Here is a 22001-nt window from a genome sequence, read left to right on the forward strand (position 1 = left end):
AGTGGAGGCCGGTGGCTCAGATATCAGTGGGCGGTGAATCCACCCTGGGTTTCATACCTTGGATAATTCCTTTAGAGTTCTGACTGGTTCTGATTGAAACCTGGAGTGGATTCACCACCCCACTGATATCAGAGCCACCAGCCCCCACTGTTCCATTTCCTTGTGTTCCCAAAGATCGGATTGCAGCTTTGACCTGCCTCTTGCTTCTCCTTTCTGAGGGTCCCGGGGTTGCCTGAAGGGGACATGGGCAAAAAATCTCCCACGCAAATTTCTTTCTTTGACTGCTGGGAGAAACATATGGCAATCAAGCCACAGTGTCAATCCCGCCTCTCTCCTTAAAATGCACTGAAAATGTTTAAAATATGGAATGGCTTCAGTCAATGTATATTGCAGAGAGATATGGCTTGTTTTAAATATCTCCAAACAGAGAGATGCAGGCATGTTTGGAATTTCCCTGTTTCTCTGATGGCCATGCTCTAATGTCTGTTTCTGGTCCGTTTCCAAAGGGTTCTTCTTTTTCTCTGGTCTCTTCTTTATATATTCATCTTCTTGTTTGCTTCTGTCTGTTTCAGAAGAATGTTTCCAACCATTCGGGTTTCCTTTTCGGGTGTTGATCCAGAAGCCAAGTTCATTGTGCTTATGGATATCGTTCCGGTGGACAATAAGAGATACCGATATGCCTACCACAGGTCTTCGTGGTTGGTTGCTGGCAAAGCGGACCCTCCTCTGCCTGCAAGGTCAGTCCATGTGCAAGAGCTGGGGAACCTCTTTCAACCTCAGAAGAAAATCCATTCTGGGAAAGCTCTTGGGGAACACATTCCAGTGGTGGGTGGGGCCAAAGACAAAGGGGCGGGGCCAAAAATGCCAAATTGCCAGCATGTTGTAGCTTCGCTCTCTTACTGTCAGTAACTAAGCCTTAGAAGAGGCATTTCAACTTTTTAGAGTGGGAAAAAACTGCAAAAAGCTGCGAAACCACAGAACAATCAGTAGGCAGGACCAAGGGTGTGTGGCAAGCTGGGGAGTCCCAGAAGGATGGACATAAGCGCGCGCACACACACACACACACACACACACGCGCACACACACAAATATCTGCTGTTAACCTTTCACATCACTTTGCAAAACTGGCAAAAAACTGGCACTAGAACTGGCAGCTGCTGAAATCAATGGCCAGGATGGTGGTGGAATCTTTTACATGAGCCACAAGTCACGGGATGTGATGCAGCCAAATGTAGGAGAGAGGGCCTTTTCTGTGGTGGCCCCCACTCTGTGGAACTCCCTCCCTAGGGAACTCCGTCATGCCCCCTCTTTAATGAGCTTCCGTCGTGCATTAAAAACGTTGTTGTTCAGGCAGGCATTTGGGGTGGGTTAGGGTATTTTAGAAAATGTTTTTATTGTAGAATTTTATTGTTTTAAACTGTTTTTATTGTATGTTGTACATCGCCCAGAGTGGCTGGGTGACCAGCCAGATGGGCGATTAATAAATTTAATAATAAATGAATAATAAATGTAAGCAGATTTTAATGGCAGAACTGTGGATGTCCTTATCTTTCTCCCCCTACTGAAATCCTTAAAATCTCTGGCTGTGATCTAGCCAGAGTTAAGCAGTGCTTCAGCTAGATCATGCCCAGAGATCTTAAGGGTTTGATTTGCCTCCCTTTCCACCAAAAATAAACAAATAAATGTTTTTTATGTCAAACAGTTTAAACCGAGCCTTTTAAAATGTCTGCATTCCCCACCCCTTGCTACAATTCTTTCCACTCTCTCACCTCAAATAAATCCAGATATGTTTAGCCAAGTGCAAGGCAAAAATATTAGATTGTAGCTTGATGCCTTTCATGAAATGACATTACTTTTTTCAGCTGACAGCTTGTGTTTATGTACTGTAGTCGATTAATTGTTCACTTGCTGTTCAAGACAAAGAGACATAACCTGTTTTTCAGTTGAAGGCACGTGTCTTTTAGCTTCTGGATATATCATAACATATTGGGGATGGGGGACAAGGGGAGCTAGGGACTGGCGAGCTTCTGTTGGCTCAGTCTGGAGCCAGCAAAGGACCCCTTCGTGCTCCCAACGCCGATACCAGGAGCACAACCAGACCAAATTCTCTTTCATGCACACACACCTAACCCCTGCAACAGCCCAAACCCATGAGCCCCTAAATCTGGGGTGAGGAAGCCCTGGCGGAATGTCAGCTGGCCATCACTGTCAGCTGGCCCTGACAGAAAAGGAGGCAGGTGAGCTGAGCACCTTGTCCCCATCTTCCCTTGCCTTCCTTCCTCACCTCCTTGGCAGTCCTGCAAAGATAATGGTGCTGTGCAAAGATGGCTGTGCTGTCTCTGTAGGTTGCAGCTTATTCCCTGCCATTAGGCTGCCCCCACCATGAGGCAGAATGAGACGGCAGCCTCAGGTGGTAGGTGCAAGGCAGCAGCAAGGTGTTGGAGCTGTGGACCACGTGACCTGCTCCGAGCTAGCTTGCTGCCTTCAGGCATGGCAGATGCTGACCTGTTGCCAGTGCTGAAGAAAAATTCCACTGCCCATCCAGTTGGCTTTTGTACAAGGAATGGGAGGGGGTGCCATCTTGTTGTTTGCCTCAGGCAGAAAAATGGCCTGGGCCCATCCTGGGGAGGTCCCTTGAGCTGGCCACTCATTGGATGCAGCCAGTACCTGGCAGGGGTAGAGAGCAGTGATGTATAGTGGTAAATTTTGAAGTGCAGGCAAAAATCCAGGCAGCTGTGTGGATCCATCTCTACTTTTGCATCTGCCTATTGTATGTGTCTTTTGTAGATCTTTTGTACAGCAAATGAGTCTTAATTGCCAGTTCAAGTCCAAGCCACCCCCGAATACTTTGCGTTACAGCAGGGATGCCTCGCAACAATATATTCTTGCTGGGAGGATCCATTTCTCTGTGGCTACTTTGAGGACTGCAGCTAAGCTCAGAGGGAACAGGGAAGCCAGAGGGGGTGGGTGGGGGTGGCAGATGACATCATTGTTCCTGCTAGTCAAACAGTCCAAGTGCTTGGACCTTGCACGACCCCCTGGCTTTGCCACACCACCAGCACAGCGGTTCTCCCAACAAGCATGAGCTCTGTGAGATGTTAATCGTTCCTTCCTCAAAGAGAGGGGGGGGGACCCCCAAGGTGGGCTTTGGGAAAGGCAGGAACAAGACCCAACACTGAGGTAAACCACCACTTTCTACCAATGGAATCCTTTTTGTTATAATAAAGTCTCATTTGTAAAGTCACCACTACTTAACATTTATTTTAGGCATTTTAGAGAACAATCCTACACATGTTTAGACAGAAAAAGTCCTACAATTCCCAGCATGCCCCAGCCAGCCATGCTGGGTGGGGGATGCTGGGAGTTATAGGAATTTTTTCAGTCTAAACATGCATAGGATTGCGTCCTTAATCTCTCTGTATAAAAATATTTCCCCGTGCCCCCAGATAAAAAAAGAGAGATTGAGAATGAGCAAACAAAACAACAGTGAAACAGCAATAAAAAATCTACACTGTGGGCATCTCTACAGGACCTAAAATCCTGCATTTAAAACAGGGCTTTCTGCTTCTGTTTTAAATGCAGGATCACAACAACTCCCTTTTTCATGTGCTTCCCTTCCCCCCTCCTTCTCCCCCTATCGGAGTCTTCCATTATCTTTCATTGATCTCACTCCTCTTCTTGCTGCTTTTCCTCTTTTCATGGAGGAAACTGAAGTGGAACACAACAGCGTAATTTGATAGCTCATTGTCTGCAATCTACTTAAAACCAAACAAAGGGCATTTAGTGCAGAAGACACCCTGGAGGTTCACTGCGTCATCTAAAGAGCCCACAAACTTCTGTGAAGGAGCAATCTCATTCTCCGGATAAAAGCTCCATGTGAAGGAGCCCTGTATTAAACAGTTTAAAACATAAAACTGCATAAAAATCTAATCTAAGAACCAGCAACAAGGGAAAAATAAAATCAATCATTCAAAACCTGACACAGGATCAAAAAGGGTTCGAAGCCTGTCTAAAATTGGGAAGAGTGGGAGTTTGGCAGATTTCTGCAGGGAGAAATTTTCACGATCATGAAGGCACTACCAAGAAGGCCCTGTCCCCAGCGCTCCCCCCCCCCCATTTGGTATTAAGTGGTGATAGGACAGAGAACATGGCCTTTGATGCCGATCTCATGTAGGCAAAAGGGGTCCTTTACATCAAGGATGGGCACAAGGTAAATCTCCAGATGTTTTGGACTTTGATTCCCAGAAGCCCCTGCCAGCATAGCCAATGGTCATGAAAGCTGGTAGTTGAAGTCCAAAAAATGTAGCTCTCTGGAATGTGCCCCACATATAAATGGTAAAGAGCACCCAACTGTTGTAATGTAACAATATAAAAGATGCAATTTATCATACAAAATGTATCATCCAGTTGCTGTCTATAATTTGTGCATTCTTTGAATGGTTCTCCATCATGTATCTTGAAAGTTCAATCCTGTCTGATTACATTTTCCCCTATTTTTTTTAAAACAGGCCTTTTAGTGCTGCTTTTGCACATGATCATCTTTTGTACAATAAAAACACATTTTCTATTGTTACATTACAACAGTTTGTTTATTTATTTATTTATTTATTGCATTTATATCCCGCCTTTTTCCTCTTTCAGGGAACCCAAGGCAGCTTACATTATCTTCCTCCTCTCCGTTTTATCCTCACAGCAACAACCCTGTGAGGTGGGTTGGGCTGAGAGTCTGTAACTGGCCCAAAGTCACCCAGTAAGCTTCCATGGCGGAGTGGGGACTAGAACCCGGCTTCCCAGCTCCCAGTCCAACACTCTCACCACTACACCACAGCATTTCTATGTGGTGTTCTGCCAGGGTTGCTTTGTGCTTTGCTTTTTGGATCGTGGCCATTGGCAGCAAATAATCTAATCCAGCAAAGGAGATTTCTGCAGATGCTAATTGCATCCACATCACAATGCTAATCCTCCCCGCCCTTAAATGGCTGGATTCACCTCTCGACTCCGATATAGATCCCTCATCCAGGAACACTGGTTGTCACACACACCCAGTTGTGGCTCCTATAATATGCATCCTTTTCTATTGCAATAGTCCTTGCCAATTTTGGCATGTCCCCCTTTAAACACTGGCCTTAATCCTACAGAAAGCATCTTGAAATGCTTACAAAAGAAGCCTTGAGTTCAAATTATTGCCCTGAATGGTTTTGGTCAGTGAAAAGGTTGCTGAATTCAATACATTCAGTTCAATAAATTCATTTCAGTGGGACCTAATTCTAAGTAACTTAGCCCGGATCCAAATCAAGATATATTATTTATTTGTTTGCTTGTTTATTATCTTTTTCAATCCAAATTTTGGTAATAGAGGGGGTGGCATCTGCAGCTTACTTGTCTTCCTGCATGTACAAGCGTGCTTCTTAAGATCATTCCTAGGGTGCTGGTCAGTGACATGTAGAGCTGCTTCAGACATAATGCCATACCATGGTTTGGTGCTACAAGAGTGACCCTTCAAAGAACCTTCAGCATTCACACACCTTCCTCCCCTCAGGCATGATAGTTCCTTCCCTCCTCTCCTGGTTTGAGGCAATCAAGGATTGGAAACCAGGATCAAATCCTAGTTTCCCAGTCCTGGTTTGCAGGCAAGCACGAACCATATTTTTGCTGATTTGGACAAAATGGCAAAGTACAATTTGCCAGAAAAGAGGCAGGTGTGTGTGTCCCCCCAGAAATATGGGGAAAGGAGGAAGGTATGTGCCAACCCACCGCTTCTTGTAGACTTATTCTCATAGTACCAAACCCTGCTTTGGCACGGAGTCTGCACTGGTCCATATACTTTCTTCACTTTCTTCACGTGGAGCTTTTATCCTGCTACTGAGATGGCTCTCTCACGGAAGTTTGTGGTCTCTTTACATGATGCCATGAACTTCCAAGGCATCTCCTACACTAAATGCCTTTGTTCTGTTTTTAAACAGATCACAAATAATAAGGTATCAAATTACCCCATTGTGTTCCACTTCAGTTCCCTCGTGAAAAGAGGAAAAGCGGCAAGAAGAGGAGCGAGATCAATGAATGATATGGAAGACTAAGAGAAGGGGGACAAGGAGGGGGAAAGGGGAGGGGGGAAAGGAAGCATGTGAAAAAGGGAGTTGTTGCAATCCTGCATTTAAAAGGGAAGCGGAAAGCCCCACTTTAAATGCAGGATTTTAGGCTGGTGTGCAGATGCTCTTAATCATTACGTCTTAATGTTTGGATTCAGATGCCAGTAATTTGTCCTCCTCTTCCTGCAAAATTAGACCTGGCCACTGGCTGGGGGTCAGGCATAGCTCTTCTGAATGCCCTATAGCAGCCTTCTCCAACCTGATGCCTTCCAGATGTTGGTGGACTTCAATGGCCTATTGTCAGGAATGGCCTATTACCAGTATGGCCTATTGTGAGCAATTGTGGGAGTTATATTCCAAAACATCTGGAGGACCCTAGGCTGGGGAAGGCTGCCTTATAGTATCCCTATTGTCACATAGTACAATGAAGACACCTAATGGAACTTCATTAGGGCTGACTCCTATGGCCCCAAATACCCCTGTGTATGCAGTGCCTCCAGCATGCACCACCGCTTGCTATATAATGGAGTGATCATCTGATTGTTCAGCCATGCGGCCATTTCTATTTTCAGTGCACAGGATGAAATGCATAGCTCTTTTCCCACTCCCCTTGTGCTTTGGAAATGCCTGGCGATGCAATAGTGCATGTACAGTGGCTTTATTCCACGCTCGGGATCAATCTGGAATAAGGTGAATTAGCTCTACTGTTTGAAGAATTGGACCCAGCTTCTTCCTTGCATCCATATTTGGTGCATCTTCTTCAGGTCAAACTGAAGGACTTTAAAGCAAGCAAGCAAATAAATAAAAATAAACCAGAGTATTTCAAAAGAAATCCTCACAACAATAAATGTAAAATGGTTCAACCAGAGGTGGTGGAGTGCCTCTGTAATAGTGTCGGGTACTTCCTAGAGTGGTTCTTCTAGCATGATGCCATCCTATACAACAGGGGTGGGCAGTCTTCTGGTTTCTAGTTCTTTTTTACTAGAACCTTGAGATCCGTCAACCAGAGCTGGGCGCAAAATTGTGTCTTGGACAGCCAGTCATATGCTAAGAATGAAAGAATAGGATGATGCCTCTGAGCATATGCTCAGTACACGGATTTGTGGTTGGTATCAGAACCAAGTGTACAAGTCCTTTCACACAAAGAATCTACTCCTGGTTTTTCCCCAATGTTTTTTTCAGCAACCTAATTTATGGGGGCGGCAGGTGGAGTGGAGTTTTTTCACTGTCATTATTGTTAGGTGAACAGGAGTCAGGAACCCTTGGTGATCTACTGCAAATCATCCAGGGACTTACCAGTAGACTGTGATCTACCTTCTGATCACCTCTGCTGTACAAGATGCAGCACAGAGGAAATAGAGTCAGTTTGGTTGAAAACTAATATAACCTATCTGATATATGGCGGGTGGGTATCTTAGAGAGGGCCTTCTTGGTTGGGGTACCCTGGACTTGGAATGGTGAAGTTTGCCTGGAGATCAGTGAAAGCTATTTTATTCAAACAGCCTTTTGTATGAGTTCCAGTTGTAATTCTGCCACTGTTCTGAAAATGGCTTGAATTGCTGGGTTGGAGCCAGGATCTATCAGGCATGAGAGGAAGGGCTCCCCTTGTGGAAAGTCCCTCCGGCAGATTTTTAGGGATCCCCCTCCCCCACAGCTCCATTCAGGAAGATCTCCTGACTATCTGTGTAGCATTGCCAGGGGGCTGGAGGGGCTGCTGTGGGAAGGAGGGGGCAGGGAAGTCCGCTTCCACCAGCACAATTGATCCAGCTTAAGCCCTGATCCAACCCACTGTCTTTTAGGCTGCTGCGCTACTCTCATTTTTTAGCTTTGCCTTTGTATTTGAATCTTTGGTTTTTGTATCGTCTTGCTCCTGTGTAAGCTCTTTTGTGTACCTACAGAGAAAGGCGGGATGTAAAGTAATTAATAAATAGAATAAATTCACAAACATGTATGATGCAGTTACTTTATATTTATTGCTTAGATTTAGACAGTGCTGCTTCTGCTGAAGCATTCAAGGCAGTTTACATTTTTGAATAATGACAGCGGGTACTTCCTGATGGAGGGCTCAGGAAGTACCTGCTGGAATAGTGGGAAAACATGGGAGGGTTACAAATGGAAGACACTGTTGTCTGGACATTCCCCTGCCCCTAAAATTCCGTGACTGTGAATGAGGCAGGGAGACACACAATAAAGACTGGGTCTGGAAGCACCAGGCTAAGAGATGCAACACTAAAGGGGGAAAGAAATGGGCAAGAAAAAAAGGAGAGAAGCATATTCAGAAATCGACTCTCATCCTGGCTGGGGATGCTGGGAGTTGTAGTCCAACCTAATTGGGTTGCAGAAGGCTGGTTTTACATAATGAAGCTACATAAGAACCAGGTAGAATGGTTACTGCAGGAGCCCTTGCTGCCTTGCTTTTCCCTGAGATAGAGCCAGATGGCATGGCTGGTGATGGTAGAGACCCTTATGGGTCTTTAATTCCACATGCACTTACAGTGCAATCCTATACATCAGGGGTGGGAAATCTTTGGCCCATGAGCTAGATGCGACCAATGGGGCCTCCCTGTCTGGCCTGCAGCCAGCCTCCCTCTCCTTCCCTCCCCCCCCACCCCACCCCACCCCACCCCACCCCACCATGCAGCAATTAGCCTTGTAAAAAGCCTCCCATTAACACCAAGGGAGGGTTTTTTCAAGATTAGTTGCCATCTTTGTCTGGAGTCACAGCTGGGTAAGGAAGGGTGAACCCTTTCCTCCCCATAGCTGTGAGTCCCTGCAAAGTTGACCCTCTGTGCACCGATACATGTCCACTCAGAATTAAGTCCCATAGACCTCAGTGAGGCACACTCCCAAGTGAGTGAGTATAGAATTGCAGCGCTAAACAGATTTCTGAGGCATTTTTGGATCAAACATCCTTTTACAAGGGTAGCTTTTAAAAGTGTCAGAGATAAGTCTGTTTAAAAATAATGAATAGCAGCTCCTCCTAGGGATAGCCCTAACTGGATATTCAACCTGAATGAACTCACTGTTCTGTAATGCTTCTGTTTCTGTTACATTTCTGACTCTTAGGCTGCAATCGTACTCCCACTTACCTGGAAGTAAACCCCATTGAACTCAATGGGGCTTACCTCTGAGCAGACCTTTATACTATTGTGTTGCGAGGTGTAATTCTGTGCCCTTGTATTCATGAGTAAGCCCTATTGAAAACAGCAGGGCTTAACCGTGGGGAAAGTTGCACAGGCACGAGCTACACACACAGCTGAGTTGCATACAAGTCAGGTCCAAATATCCATGAAACACTAAAACCAAAGGATTTCCCTCCAGCCTTCGGAGCTACTTTTAGCAAACATCCCATCACAAACATCTCAGAGGCATTTACCAAGGTTCAGGCAGGCATGGCGTATTTTGGATAACATTTGCTCAGGAATGGTGCCTTCAGCCTGCCTCCTGATCATGCTAGTCTTGACTGATTTTAGTCTGATGCGTTCGTCTCCTCTGTTTGGACGGTGTCTTGCAGATTAAACTGAAACTCTCAATGGCTTAAAGTATAAGCACACAGCTCTGATATTAAGGTCTAGTGGGTTTTCGATTTACCTGGTTTCTGATACCCTGATACTAAAGCCACATTTCTGCATGTACGTTTAAATGGAGGTGTTGAAATAGTGATACATGTGTTAAGATTGTGTCAAATGACACTCAATTATGGAAAAATCTATGCATAGGTTTACTTACATAAGTGACTGAAAGAAAGAAAGAAAGAAAGAAGTCATGGATGTAGAAAAGCTTTGGTGACATTTATACCCTCAGGCTTTCCTCACATCATTTCTATACAGAAATAACTTTCAGCGCTACCACTGCCAAAGCTGAAATTAACGAGGATTATCCAATACCATTTGAAAGCGTTTCTATTCATAAACCTTCATCACAGATGACCATTAAATCCTTCTTTTCCTGCTGTCAACATGCAAAGCAACTTTTCTTTGCTTGCTGTGAATGCACAAGGAAGCATTCCTTTAGAGAGAGAAAAATCCATTGTGAAACTTTGCAAGGCTTCCCAGGTATAGAATATTATTTAGCTTAAATGGCTTTACAAGCCAGACCAAATGTTTGAAAGACATACCAGCCCTATGAGTTCCAGCTTGTAGATAAATCTTCTGCATGCCTTGTATTTCTTTGGGTTGTTTGTTTCTTTAACACTGGCATCAGAATGTTGATTAGTTCCCTTGACAATACAAGCCACCCTTTGCTATTTGCTTCATGCAAACTATAATGCCATCATAGTCAATGTCTGGCTTGATTCAGAACAGTGCAAAATCCAGCTAAAAGCATAATTCCTCCACCCTAGTGCACTGACTATGCTGTGCCTGTTCTTTATTTCATTTGTATACAGCCTTTCTTCCGAGGAGCTCAAGGTGGCATACATAGGTGTCTCCCATTTTTATCCTTACAGCAACCCTGTGATGTAGGTTAGGATGAGAGAGAATGACTGGTCCAGGATCACCCAGTAAGCTTCATGGTTGGAGGGGGGGGGGATTTGAACCTGCGTTTCCCCCAATCCTGCTCCAACACTACAACATGCTGGCTATCAGGAAGTGTTTATATGAGCCATTATTACATGGACTATAAGGCTATCAATGGCTACTGGTCATGATGCCTCTATACTACCTCCAGCATCACAGGCAGAAAGCTTCTGTATGCCAGTTGCTTGGGCTCATGAGCAGAAAGGCGTTATTGCATTCATGTCTTGGTCTGGGCTTCCCGTCAGCATCTCAATGGCCACGGTGCAAACAGAATGCTGGACTGGACAGTCCTTTGCTCTGATCCTTCATGGCAATTCTTATGTCCTTATTGTTATTTTAAGCCCTAGTCAGAATAGCTGCAGGGAAACGCAATCCCTGTCTTCCATTTGGACAAAGACATAGCAGTGAACACACTGAATAATAATCTAGAAGGAGACATTAAGCATCAGCTACTGCAATTAAGTTGTGCTTGAGATTATAGAAGGAATGAAAGATTCCAGAAATAATCAAGCTTTAAAAGAGAAGCATTTATTCATAACATTTCTTTGGAATTCCCTGCCCCTGGAGGTCAGGCAGGCACCAACACAACTGGGCTGTTTCCGGCGCCTCCTGAAAACAGCACCGTTCCAGGAGGCATTCCTTAATTGACCAGTCACAGTTTCATTGGTATTCTGTTTTTAAAAATAGCATAATTTTAATTTGGTGTTTTAATCTTTTTATCCTTTTACTGTTTTATCTCTTGTGTTCACCGCTCTGAAATCTGTTCTAGATATAGAGAGATACACAAATATTGTAAATAAATAATACAGGCCAGCAAATGAAGAACTGAATAGGTCTGTTTCAGACATCTCTTATGTCAATCATATTTACCTGCAGCTGCATTTCAGTGGAACTGGCTTGCACGAATGCTACACAAGGCAAACCTATATTATGTGAATCCTCTCTTCCCTAAACATACATATGGCCCAAACTTTACAACTGGAATATGTTATTAACATGAGTTTTCACTTCAATAAACTGACAGCCTGCATACTTTGCACTGGTTAGAAAAAAAATGAATTTTATGCAGAATGTGAACACGTTTGATCAGGGTCATGATAAGAAGCACAATGATGGGTTTGTGGGTATAAGCGGTCTCTTTGGGTCTTTGTATGATGAATGAGTCTCTGAATCATGAAGTTAGTGGAAAGATAATAGAGGAGAAACCTGGGGTTTCATAATACAACCCAGGTTTTCCCTTAGGTGCAGGAGTTAGGAGATAATGGTTTTTGCTAAAGACAAAATTAATTATCTCTGTGAGCACAGCCTTGGAAGAAGATGGTTTGGCAGAGGATCTGGGGAGGATGTGAAAGACCAGAATTAAAGGAAGGGAGGTTGACTAGTTGGTCCAGTGTGTGTGTGTTGGAGGGTATCTTTTCATTCCTCCTTCTTAATATAAAGCTCTGGTTGGTTACTTACTTACTTACTTACTTATTTTAGGCATTTCTGTACTGCCTTTCTGAAATCAACCAAGGCAGTGTACAAAATCAATCAATCAATCAGCAATCAGGTAAAAACATCATAAAACAATAAAAGCACCATTCAGAACCATGCTAACAATTTAAAAAGCCAATTTAAAAAGATGCATCTTGACCCCCTTCCTTGATATAGAGAGTGAGTAACAGACTCAACTCCAAAGTGAGTTCATTCCAGAGTTTGGAAGCAACACAGGAGAAAGCCCTTTCCCAGTGCCTGACAATTGGGCCTCTGCAAACAAGGGTGTCTTCAAAAGTGCTTCTCCTGCTGATCTTAACAGAGTAAGTTCATACCAAGACAGGCAGTCCCATAGATAGCCAGGCCCTAAGCTGTTCAGAGCTTTAAAGGTTAAAGCCAACACCTTGAATTAGGGCTAGAAAACAATAGGCAACTAGTGCAGATCTTTCAGTACTGGAGGGATTGAGATCATGATGTTGTTAGCAATATAGCTGACACATTTTGCATCAATGGAAGCTTCCAGATGCTCTTCAAGGTCTAAGCATGGTGTCACCAAAGCAAGGATACCGTTGCCAGATAACTGTTGCATATCCAGAGCCCTTAAGATTGTTTCCATTTCTGCTCTGTCCAATCAGAGGATAAGGAAAGATTGGCCATGATGTGAAAGAGTCAGAGGAATGAGTGGGTAGAATGAAAAGTCCTAATAGCTAACTACTGGAAACCCAGCTTGGAAACTCTTTGACCTTCTTAGAGAAACAGTTTTAGCCCATTTCTTTCCTTTCTGGCCGAGTGGCTGTTCCTTTTATGAGCTGTATGAAATTCAGCCAGTGAGCCTTTTTTCCTGGCACGCTTTTGTATGTGAAGCTTTTTCCTGACACAGTGCTCCAGCTAAAGCTACACATCATGTGACTTCAGACCGGTTCTTGGGACATTTAATTTATTCCTTGTTGATGGGGCTTTAGATGAGTGGCTGAACCTAGCTGGAGAAACAGCATTGCTGACCAGTGAGTTATGTCCAGTAGTTTAAGCTGTGATGCTGCTGTACAGCCAGTGGTGTAACAGAGCCAGGATCTGCAGGGACGTAACTCTGGCACTTTTTGATTAGCAGGGACACTGATGTCATCTGCCATCCTCCTCAGAATTTTCTGTTCCCTCTGAGCTTAGCTGCAGTTCTCACAGTAGCTAGGCGTGGGAAATGAATTTTCCCAGCAACAGTTTGTTGTTCCCTGTTGCAAGGTAAAGTATTTTGGGGTAGCCTGGTGTCGGATGAGCAACTAAAACCCATTAGCTTAACAAAAGACCTGCTCCTAGTGGAGATGAAAACTGTTAGAACTGCTTTGTTGATATGGCTCAACACAGCTGCCCACATTTTTGGACTTTCCTTGGGGGTGTGGCTATGGGATGAGCGCCTGCACTTCAAAATGTAGCACTACTCCACTGTGTATGAAAACTGTCTTACAAAAGAAAATGTTGTGGATACAGATCGGCTTGATTGACATTGATGGGCCCTGTGTCTGTTGGCTTTCTAGACTGTACGTGCATCCGGATTCTCCATTTACAGGGGAACAATTGTTGAAGCAGATGGTGTCCTTTGAAAAAGTGAAGCTGACAAACAACGAGCTAGATCAACACGGCCACGTGAGTAGCTGGCCCTGTGGGAAGGGAAAACAATAAGAACTCTCTCAGGCAGTTGCACCTGCCGGCACACCTGTTAGAAATGGGCATAGCATGCAGCAAGCCCCAATAGCTGTTGGGATGCTGCCGTTATTTGGAGATAGCAGTTAAAGGGCTGTGAAATTTCATGTGCAGGGAGTGGGGTACTTTGGGCCAGGGAGAAGGTTCTTCCAGTTATACCTCAGTTCTCCTTCTCCTGCTTCTACCCTTTCTCTCCCCCACCCTCAGCACCCCAGCTCCTTTGCCTCATTGTATTCACCAGCTTACACCCCCATTTTAAAAAAATCTTCCCTAAAGCAGACCCCACAATGGTGCGTGTGCGCCACAGTATTCCCCCCTGCCAAACAGTTTCCTGTCTTCTTTTTCTCTTATATGTGCAGAGGGTGATGAGAAGACTGATTATTGGGAACAACAGGCTTTTATATAAAATATAATATTATATATGATCTGCCCAGATAACTTTTGTTATTGGGTGGATTGAAAAAGATAACAAACAATCAAACAGGTAATACATAATGGTTTGGATCCGGCTAAGTTACTTGCAATTGGGTCCCACTGAAATCAATGTGAAGAGTTTTTCATGATTCATATCATGTCATTGACTTCAGTTTGTTTGTTTGTGTATTTACTGTACCTTTAAATTGCCCAATAACCAAAGTTCTCTGGGCAGTGGACAATATGTTAAAATCAAGGTTAAAATGTTACAGCAAAATAAAAACAGTGCAGAATAAAACCAAGAGAAAACCAGCAGCAAAGGAAACTGAACTAAAATCAGCAGCAAAATAAAGGCGCTAAAAGCAGTTCTTAAAATGTCTGGGAAAATAAAAAGCTCAGTGGGAAGTAAGTGCAACTAACTAAATCTGGATTTCTCTCTCTCTCTCTCTTTGTGTTTGTGTATTGAGGTATAGTTATATATGAATAGACAGATTCTTGTTGGTTTTTAACAAGAATCAGTTTTTCTTGACTGTCACAATAGAGAAAAGCTTATGTGATTTCCGTGATTGCCCTTGTTGGGTGTCTTTATTATGTAGCTCAGGGATGGGCAACCTATTTCTGTCTGGGCAGGCTAAACTGCCCCACAGACCAAAACGGTGAGCTGGATATAGCCAAAAAAAGAAAGAAAAAGAGAGCATCATACTGCTTGGATGTTAGCTTTGCAGCTATATCTATGTGATGAAGCATATGAAAGCAATGGGCAGAATCTAACCGGGCGCTTACACCCCTACCGATTCTCTTCCACCCCGCCAATTTCATTGTGCAAGTGGGACTCACCACTTGTACAACGGAGATTTGGCACTTCCCAGAGGAAACCCCGAAAGGAGCAGGAAGGCTCATACTTTATGTAAGCTCTGCCAACCTGCCCCATTCCAGAAATCAGTGGTTTTCTTGTTTCCAGTTGCCCTTGGAAGAACTAAATCGTCAATCCACAAGTGGTGGGCACCTCTTCTGGGTGGGAATTGGCGAGGCACAAGAGAATTGCCAGGGGCGTGAGCACCCTGTTAGATTCTGTCCTATTTTTCAAAGAAATGGAGATAAGTACTTTTAAAAAAGCAGTAGCATTAGATGAGCCAGCCTGACAGGAACACAGTAATATGGTAAAGATACGTTGCCTCTTTCCATTTCGTTGAATCTAACCAAAGAGCCCAGGGCAGCAAACTCCTTATAGTTGGGTGTTTGGGTCCTGACTGATGCTGCTTTAATGGTAAGAGTGGAAGCTATGGTGTGTACCAAAGAAGAAATGTAGTCATCCAGAGTGCTTTTGTGACAGATCCATTCTACAGACAGCTATTGGCTTTAATCAGGATTAATACAGGATACTGCATTCCTAACAAACACCAATAAATGGGAAAGACCGTTTTGGTGTGTTCTGTCCAAAATCCTTTTGCTATTGCAATTGATGATGCTGATGATAGTATTACAATAAAATGACCTGGTCTAAACAACCAACAGAATAAGGTGGCAGAATGGACTGTACTGCTTTAGTTGCAGATAGTAGCAGGTCATATTTTGAATGCATCCTTACATTCTTTCACACACAAACTCTGTGAAAGCCGAAAACAAAACACACACAAAACAGTGCCAGCTCCACGTTTTTGAAGGCCCTGAGTAAGACACCCTCAATGGATACTCCTATGTATGTATACTCCTATGTATGTATACTCCTATGTATGTATACTCCTATGTATACTCCTATGTATACTCCTTCAGTGAGTATACCTTTCACTGCCATTTTCACCAGCTCCTGTTGCTCTTTCTTTGCTTTCTTATCGTTGCTACCACTTGCTTGCTTGGCAGGCAGACAGCCAGTCAGCCAGTAGGCCGTGGCATCCGCTGTTCCTTCTTCTTACCACCACCATTGTCTGGGCCAGAGCAAGAGGCAGATAAAGAACCAGGTTGCAATGGTGAAGAGGAGGAGCAAGCCCAGGGAGCTCTTGTAAGTGGGCCCTGCCTGGGGAGCGGACCCTCAGCAGGAACCTCACTATGCCTACCCTTGACGCAGGTCCTGACAACAACAATACTAATAATATAAAATGACCTGGTCTACACAACCAGCAGAATGGGGTGGTAGAATGGACTGTACCACTTCACTTGCAGATAGGGGGTCATGTAAGGAAGCATTCAAAACGTTAAAACACATACGAACTCTGTGCAAGGACACCCCCTGTTCCCAAGGCAACAAGGTGAAGCATTCTACTCCAGCTTGCTTGATAGATAGATAGACAGACAGGCAGACAGACATTGTTTTTTGAAAAAAACGCTGTATGTGTGTGTGTATGCATATTTTAATGCAGGGAAACATTCAAAAATAGCATCCAGGTCAACTACAGTCAGACGTGGTACAGTCTGCTCTACACCCTTATTCTGCTGATGTGTACAGCAAGTCTGAATTAAAAGACCTATGGAGGGAGGCAGCCTTCTGGAATCCTGTAAAATAGGGCTGAAAGATACAGTGTTTATGGCAGAGTAATTTCTTGGCTTATTATGTATTATGCATTATGAGATCTTAGGGGTGGCTTGTAGAAGAGTTGATGTGCTTGATGCAGAAAGCCCCTTGACGAAATCTCTGATAAGAAACCAAGGATGCCCCCAATGTTAAGGGTGCTGCTGCTTGCTGAATTTGAGCACTGAATTTGAGATTTCCTCTCTTTCTTTTCTCTGCTAGATAATCTTGAATTCCATGCATAAATATCAGCCCAGGGTGCACATCATCAAGAAGAAAGACCACACGGCTTCCTTGCTGAATTTGAAATCCGAAGAATTCAGGACATTTATATTTCCAGAGACGGTGTTCACTGCTGTCACCGCCTACCAGAACCAATTGGTGAGTGTTTCTAGCTAGTTTGATTGCTCTTGTCCCCCTGTCCTTTCATAAATACTACTTGGCTGAACTCTGAATACAAGGGCTGACTCAGGCAACCAGGACTTGAATTGCTGGCGAGGTGGGAGTGGGGGCAGAAGTGCCCGAGCTCTCTTACTTTTTGTGTTGGTCCACTTAAAAGTGCAGTCCTATGCATGTTTAGACAGAAAGAAATCTGGACTCCTACATCTCCCAGCATGCTCCAGCATGAGGCAGTGGTTAGAGTGCAGGGCTTACACCCAAATGTAAATCCCTACTCATCCACCTAACTTGGGAGTGGGCAACACATGGCCCCTGCCCCATTCCCCCCAGTCCGTGTGCCTCCCGCCACCCCACTACCACCCCACCAAATTTAGTGGCAGCAAAAAAGTATTATTTTATGGGGGGAAATGCATTTTTAGTACTAAAGAGCGCTAAAAGGGTCAAATTTAGCTTGTTTGCAAGCTATATTTGTCATTTTAGCACTCCATAGCTGCTACAGAGTACTAAAAAGTTTAAATTTAGTTTGCAAACGAGTTAAATTTAACCTCTTTAGTGCGATGGAGCACTATGGAATGATTTGCCTCCAAATAATGGTGACAAAATGGTGCTTTGTTTAATTTTGGAAGGGGCATCCCACGAACTGCGCACTGTCCTGCCAACTGTGGCCTGGGGCAGAAGGTGGGGGAGCCTGGGGGAGCAAAAATGGCCCCTGGACCTCCCACAATTGGCTGGGGGATGCTGGGACTTGTAGTCTAACACAACTAGAGGGCACCACGCTTGGGAGCACTGCTCCATAGATTAGATTCCAGATCGTGAAATTAGTGAATTCTTCATTTTCTTATGAGTTTATGGCAGATGTCATTTTTCAAAGCAGGTTTGGAAGTCTCTGTTTACCTTCTCAACATTTTAAATCGTTTTCCAAACTGGGCCTGGGGAAAGCAGTCTTACGGAACAAACAGGGCAAATGCCTTCTTCTGAGCTGAGTTTTTTGCAATGGGATCTCTGTGGAATGCTTCTGAGACAGACTTTGAATGGAGAATCTTCTCTTTGCCCCCCTCCCCAGCCCTGTTTTGTAAAATCTCAAAATAGCTTTCTGACATACTTCCTAAGCCATGTCAGAAAACCCTTCTCTGTGCCTGGATGAAGTGCTCACATCCAAGCCATTTGGGGAGGTGTTACTGGAGAATCACAAGACCACTGCCCTATATCTGAAAGAGGCAGCCTTTCCCAACACCTTTCTAATACAGACATGTCTGAGCTTTCTGATTAAGCGGAGAGGCAGTATGGAGGATCCAGCCGGAGCTGGATGTGGGGCCTGCCTACAGCCATGACAGCATGCTGGGCCTCTCCTGGCCTTGGGAGTGGCACAGTGGGGCAGGCAAAGGGCATCACAGCAGGCCAGTAGGGGAAAGAGGGGGCATTCTGGAGAAAGCTTCTGCTGCAACTCCCAGTATTCCTTAACATTGGCCGTGCTGGTGAAGCTGATGGGAGTTGAAATCCAAAACATCTGGAGGGCATCAGCTTGGGTAAGGCTGTTCTAGAGTCTGATGTCTATCCAAGAGCTTTTCTACATGAGGCGTTATGTGTGCATTCGTCATTCCCTACTCACAGTTGTTTACAGGTTCTTTAGACAATGCTATGACGCTCAGTTTTGCTTCTGTTTGTAAACAGCAGTTTCCACGAGTTTTTTTTAGAGCAGGGAAAATGCGGCATTTAATTGTGAAAGCCAAAGAGTGAGATTTCCTGTTGTGTGTTTCAGCTATTCCACTGTATCACAGTGCCACCTAGGGTTTATGTAGCAAAAAAGCAGGAAAGGAAACAAAATAGAGACAGCGGATCAACAGCCTCATGCAGAAAAGCCCAAAGAGTCTAAATTCACAGCGTCAGACTCTATAATTCAGCCTTCCCCAACCTGGCGCCCTCCAGATTATTTGACTGCAATTCCTATCATTTCCATTCTGGCTGAGATTGATGGGAGTGGCAGTCCAGCACATCTGGAGGGTGTTAGGTTGGGGAGGCTGCCAATCCATGCCAGAATACATCTCCGCCCCTGATTTCAGATGCATCTCTAGTGTTGATTCTCCAAACTTGAACTCTTTTGATCAAATGCATATATCATACCGTATTTATTTGGATGTTTAAAACTTGGCGCATTTCCAAAAAGTTTAGAGTAGGTTGCTGTTTATTTAAAAATACCCCCAACCCCCATCTGGATTTTTCCTTATGGAGAGAGATTAATATATTTTTTAACAGAAACTGCTCTTAACTCAAAAGGTTCGAGGTTTTCAAACCCTGTTTTCTAAAGGAAATGACTATGTAAGTTATTACTATATATACATTCATTGCTCCAGTTAAACACAGTGGCTATGCATTTACTGGTCCTATGGATCATCCTAATTTGGAATCAAGCATTGGGCCCATTGAAAGAAATGGTGTTTGACTTGATAAAGCTGTTTTAGAAAGCTCCAGTCTCATTCTCAAGCACATCCCGTAAATCCTGCTGAATTTCCCCTTGGAACTTCTCTAGAAATCCTCGAGAAGGATGCTGTCGTATTACGTATGACTAATGAAAATGGAACCACTCTTATTTTTTTTACCATTTCTTTCAGTGCTGGTTTTAAGGGGGATGATTACATTTCTGCAGGTTATTAGATAAGGGCTAAATACATTACACTTTCAACAAACTATCTCACATTTAAGATTTAAAGGTCATGCATTTGTTTAAACAGTCAAGCCCTTGCAAGAGAGTTGAATTGTAGGTCAACTTTCATTTTGACTAGCTTTCTTGGAGATGCTCTTACGATTCATTTGGGAACCTGTATAAGAGATAGATAGATAGATAGATAGATAGATAGATAGATAGATGACTGCAACCTTATCCAACAACACTAACCAAATACTGCTTCTTATGCTGATATCAAATTGAATATCACTATAAGAAGAAAACTGACTGGCTTTAATTTTTTCCAAGAAATGAATAGGGCTTCTCATTCTGCAATACTTCTTCCCCCTCTTTAGAACCAATCTATTATTTTTATTTATTATTTAAAGCATTGCTACTCTGCTCTACAACCAAAAAGACCCCTTGGAGCAGCTTCCAAAAATCAAACATTAGATAGTCCTTGCCCTCAAACATACAATCGAAAAGATGTAAAACACAAGGAAAGAGATCAGGGAGGAGGAAGGAAAAAAGAATGATGGTGGTGGCTGATTCAGTTGTCCAGATGGATGGAGATATACCTATTCCAGATCTGACTGTACTTAGGTTTGGCCCACATCTATTCTCCTTCTGGGCTGTTCTTTGCTGGACTGTTCTTTTTCTTTCTTTCTGCTCTTTCTCATCTCTTTTTACTTTCTGCTCATGAGTGCATCCACCTTGTGGAATGCTCTCCCAACAGAGATGTGTCAGGCCCATACACTGTATTGATTTAGGCGGTACATAAAAGCCTGTCTCTTCAAGGAAGTATTTGTGTGTGTGTTTTTACTGTTTTAAAACATTTTATTTATTTATTACATTTATATTCCATCCTTTTTTCCCCCTTGTAAGAACCCATGGTGGTTCTCCTCTTCATTTTATTCTCACAACTGTGAGGTAGGTTAGGCTGAGAGTCAATGACTGGCCGAAAGTGACCCAGTGAGTCACCCAAGTGGGGACTAGAACCTGGATCCCCCAAGTGTCAGTCCAACACTCTAAGAGCTACACCACTCTGGCCCTTATGGTTAATCTGCTGAGCTTTTAAAAATCCTGTTCATTATTTCAGTTTTTAAGAGAGTTTTAAAGATTGTGGATTTTGTTTGTTTGCCACCTTCAGTTCCTTTTCAGGGAAATAGGCAGGGTATATGATTTTACATCAAATAAATAAAAACATAAAATAACATGCATCTTTTCTCATCCCCTCAGGGCAAGATAGTTCCTCAAAAGCCCTTCTGGTGACAGTTGGTTCAATGTTTGCTTTAAGAGAAATTAAGGCTCAGATCCAAACTTAGTCATTCTTAGAGTAGGCCCACTGAAATCCCATTAATTTAAGTCCTATTGATTTCAATGGGTCTACTCTATGTATGATGAAGACTGGATCCAACCGCAAATGAGAGCAACTTGAGTTCTTGAGCCTTGAAGCTAATGAGGGTGGTCAAATGTCCTTACAGCCTGAGCAGTAGGGTAGTCATAGAAATTGACAATCTACCTCCAAGACGATAAAAATTCTGTAGAAGCCCGGCATGGATCTTGGTACTGATGTGTTGGTTTGGATCATGTAAGCTGTAAGATTTACTAATCTTCTCTGTTTCCAGATAACCAAACTGAAAATTGACAGCAACCCTTTTGCAAAAGGATTCAGGGACTCTTCCAGACTCACTGATATCGAGAGGTAATGGAGACCTTTTGTTTACTTTTTGTTCAGATAAGATAATGGGAGGGAGGGAGGAGAAAGCTGACTTAAAATGTATCTTTTTGGCTCCCACGAAGCTGTGCGTGTGGGACTTACGTTGCACTGAAGAGCTCTCGGGTTCTTTATAAACAACTTGAAGATGGAGGTACTTTGAGTTTTAATTACTCCTTCAGATGATGCCGATTATGCTCATCTTCCTCCCCCGGCTTTTCAAATTGGTTGTTTCTGGGCCTTCAAATGTACAGATGCATGACTTGGTAGAAAACAGATGACGGCATAATTTCAGTGTTTTGCCTTTTATCTCTGGTACTAATTTAAGCCCTTATCATGTCTGTTCTCACTATCCATATCTCTTCAGTCCAAGCCGACTGAAGCATTCAACTGTAAGGGGAGGCTAAATATTTAGAGGGGCCTTGGCTCAGTGGTAGAGCATATGCTTTGCAGGCAGAAGGCCCCAGGTTCAATCCCTGACGTCTCCAGGTAGGGCAGGAAAAACCCCTGTTTGAAACCCCGGAGAGAC

The 22001-nt window shown here is 43.7% G+C and overlaps 1 protein-coding gene across 1 annotated transcript in view; it reads left to right on the top strand.

Moving 5' to 3' along the window:
- Positions 1 to 22001, top strand: part of TBX20 (T-box transcription factor 20) — a 61674-nt gene that overhangs the window by 13711 nt on the left and 25962 nt on the right. The window contains exons 3-6 of the mRNA XM_084860398.1: positions 573 to 737; positions 13609 to 13717; positions 16917 to 17075; positions 21384 to 21460. Of these exons, the coding sequence (XP_084716524.1) occupies positions 573 to 737; positions 13609 to 13717; positions 16917 to 17075; positions 21384 to 21460 (510 nt within the window). The remainder of the gene's footprint in view (positions 1 to 572; positions 738 to 13608; positions 13718 to 16916; positions 17076 to 21383; positions 21461 to 22001) is intronic.

This window comes from Heloderma suspectum, chromosome 5 (genome assembly GCF_057233095.1).
Source record: "Heloderma suspectum isolate Gila_16-S chromosome 5, 16-S_ref, whole genome shotgun sequence".
NCBI lineage: Eukaryota > Metazoa > Chordata > Lepidosauria > Squamata > Helodermatidae > Heloderma > Heloderma suspectum.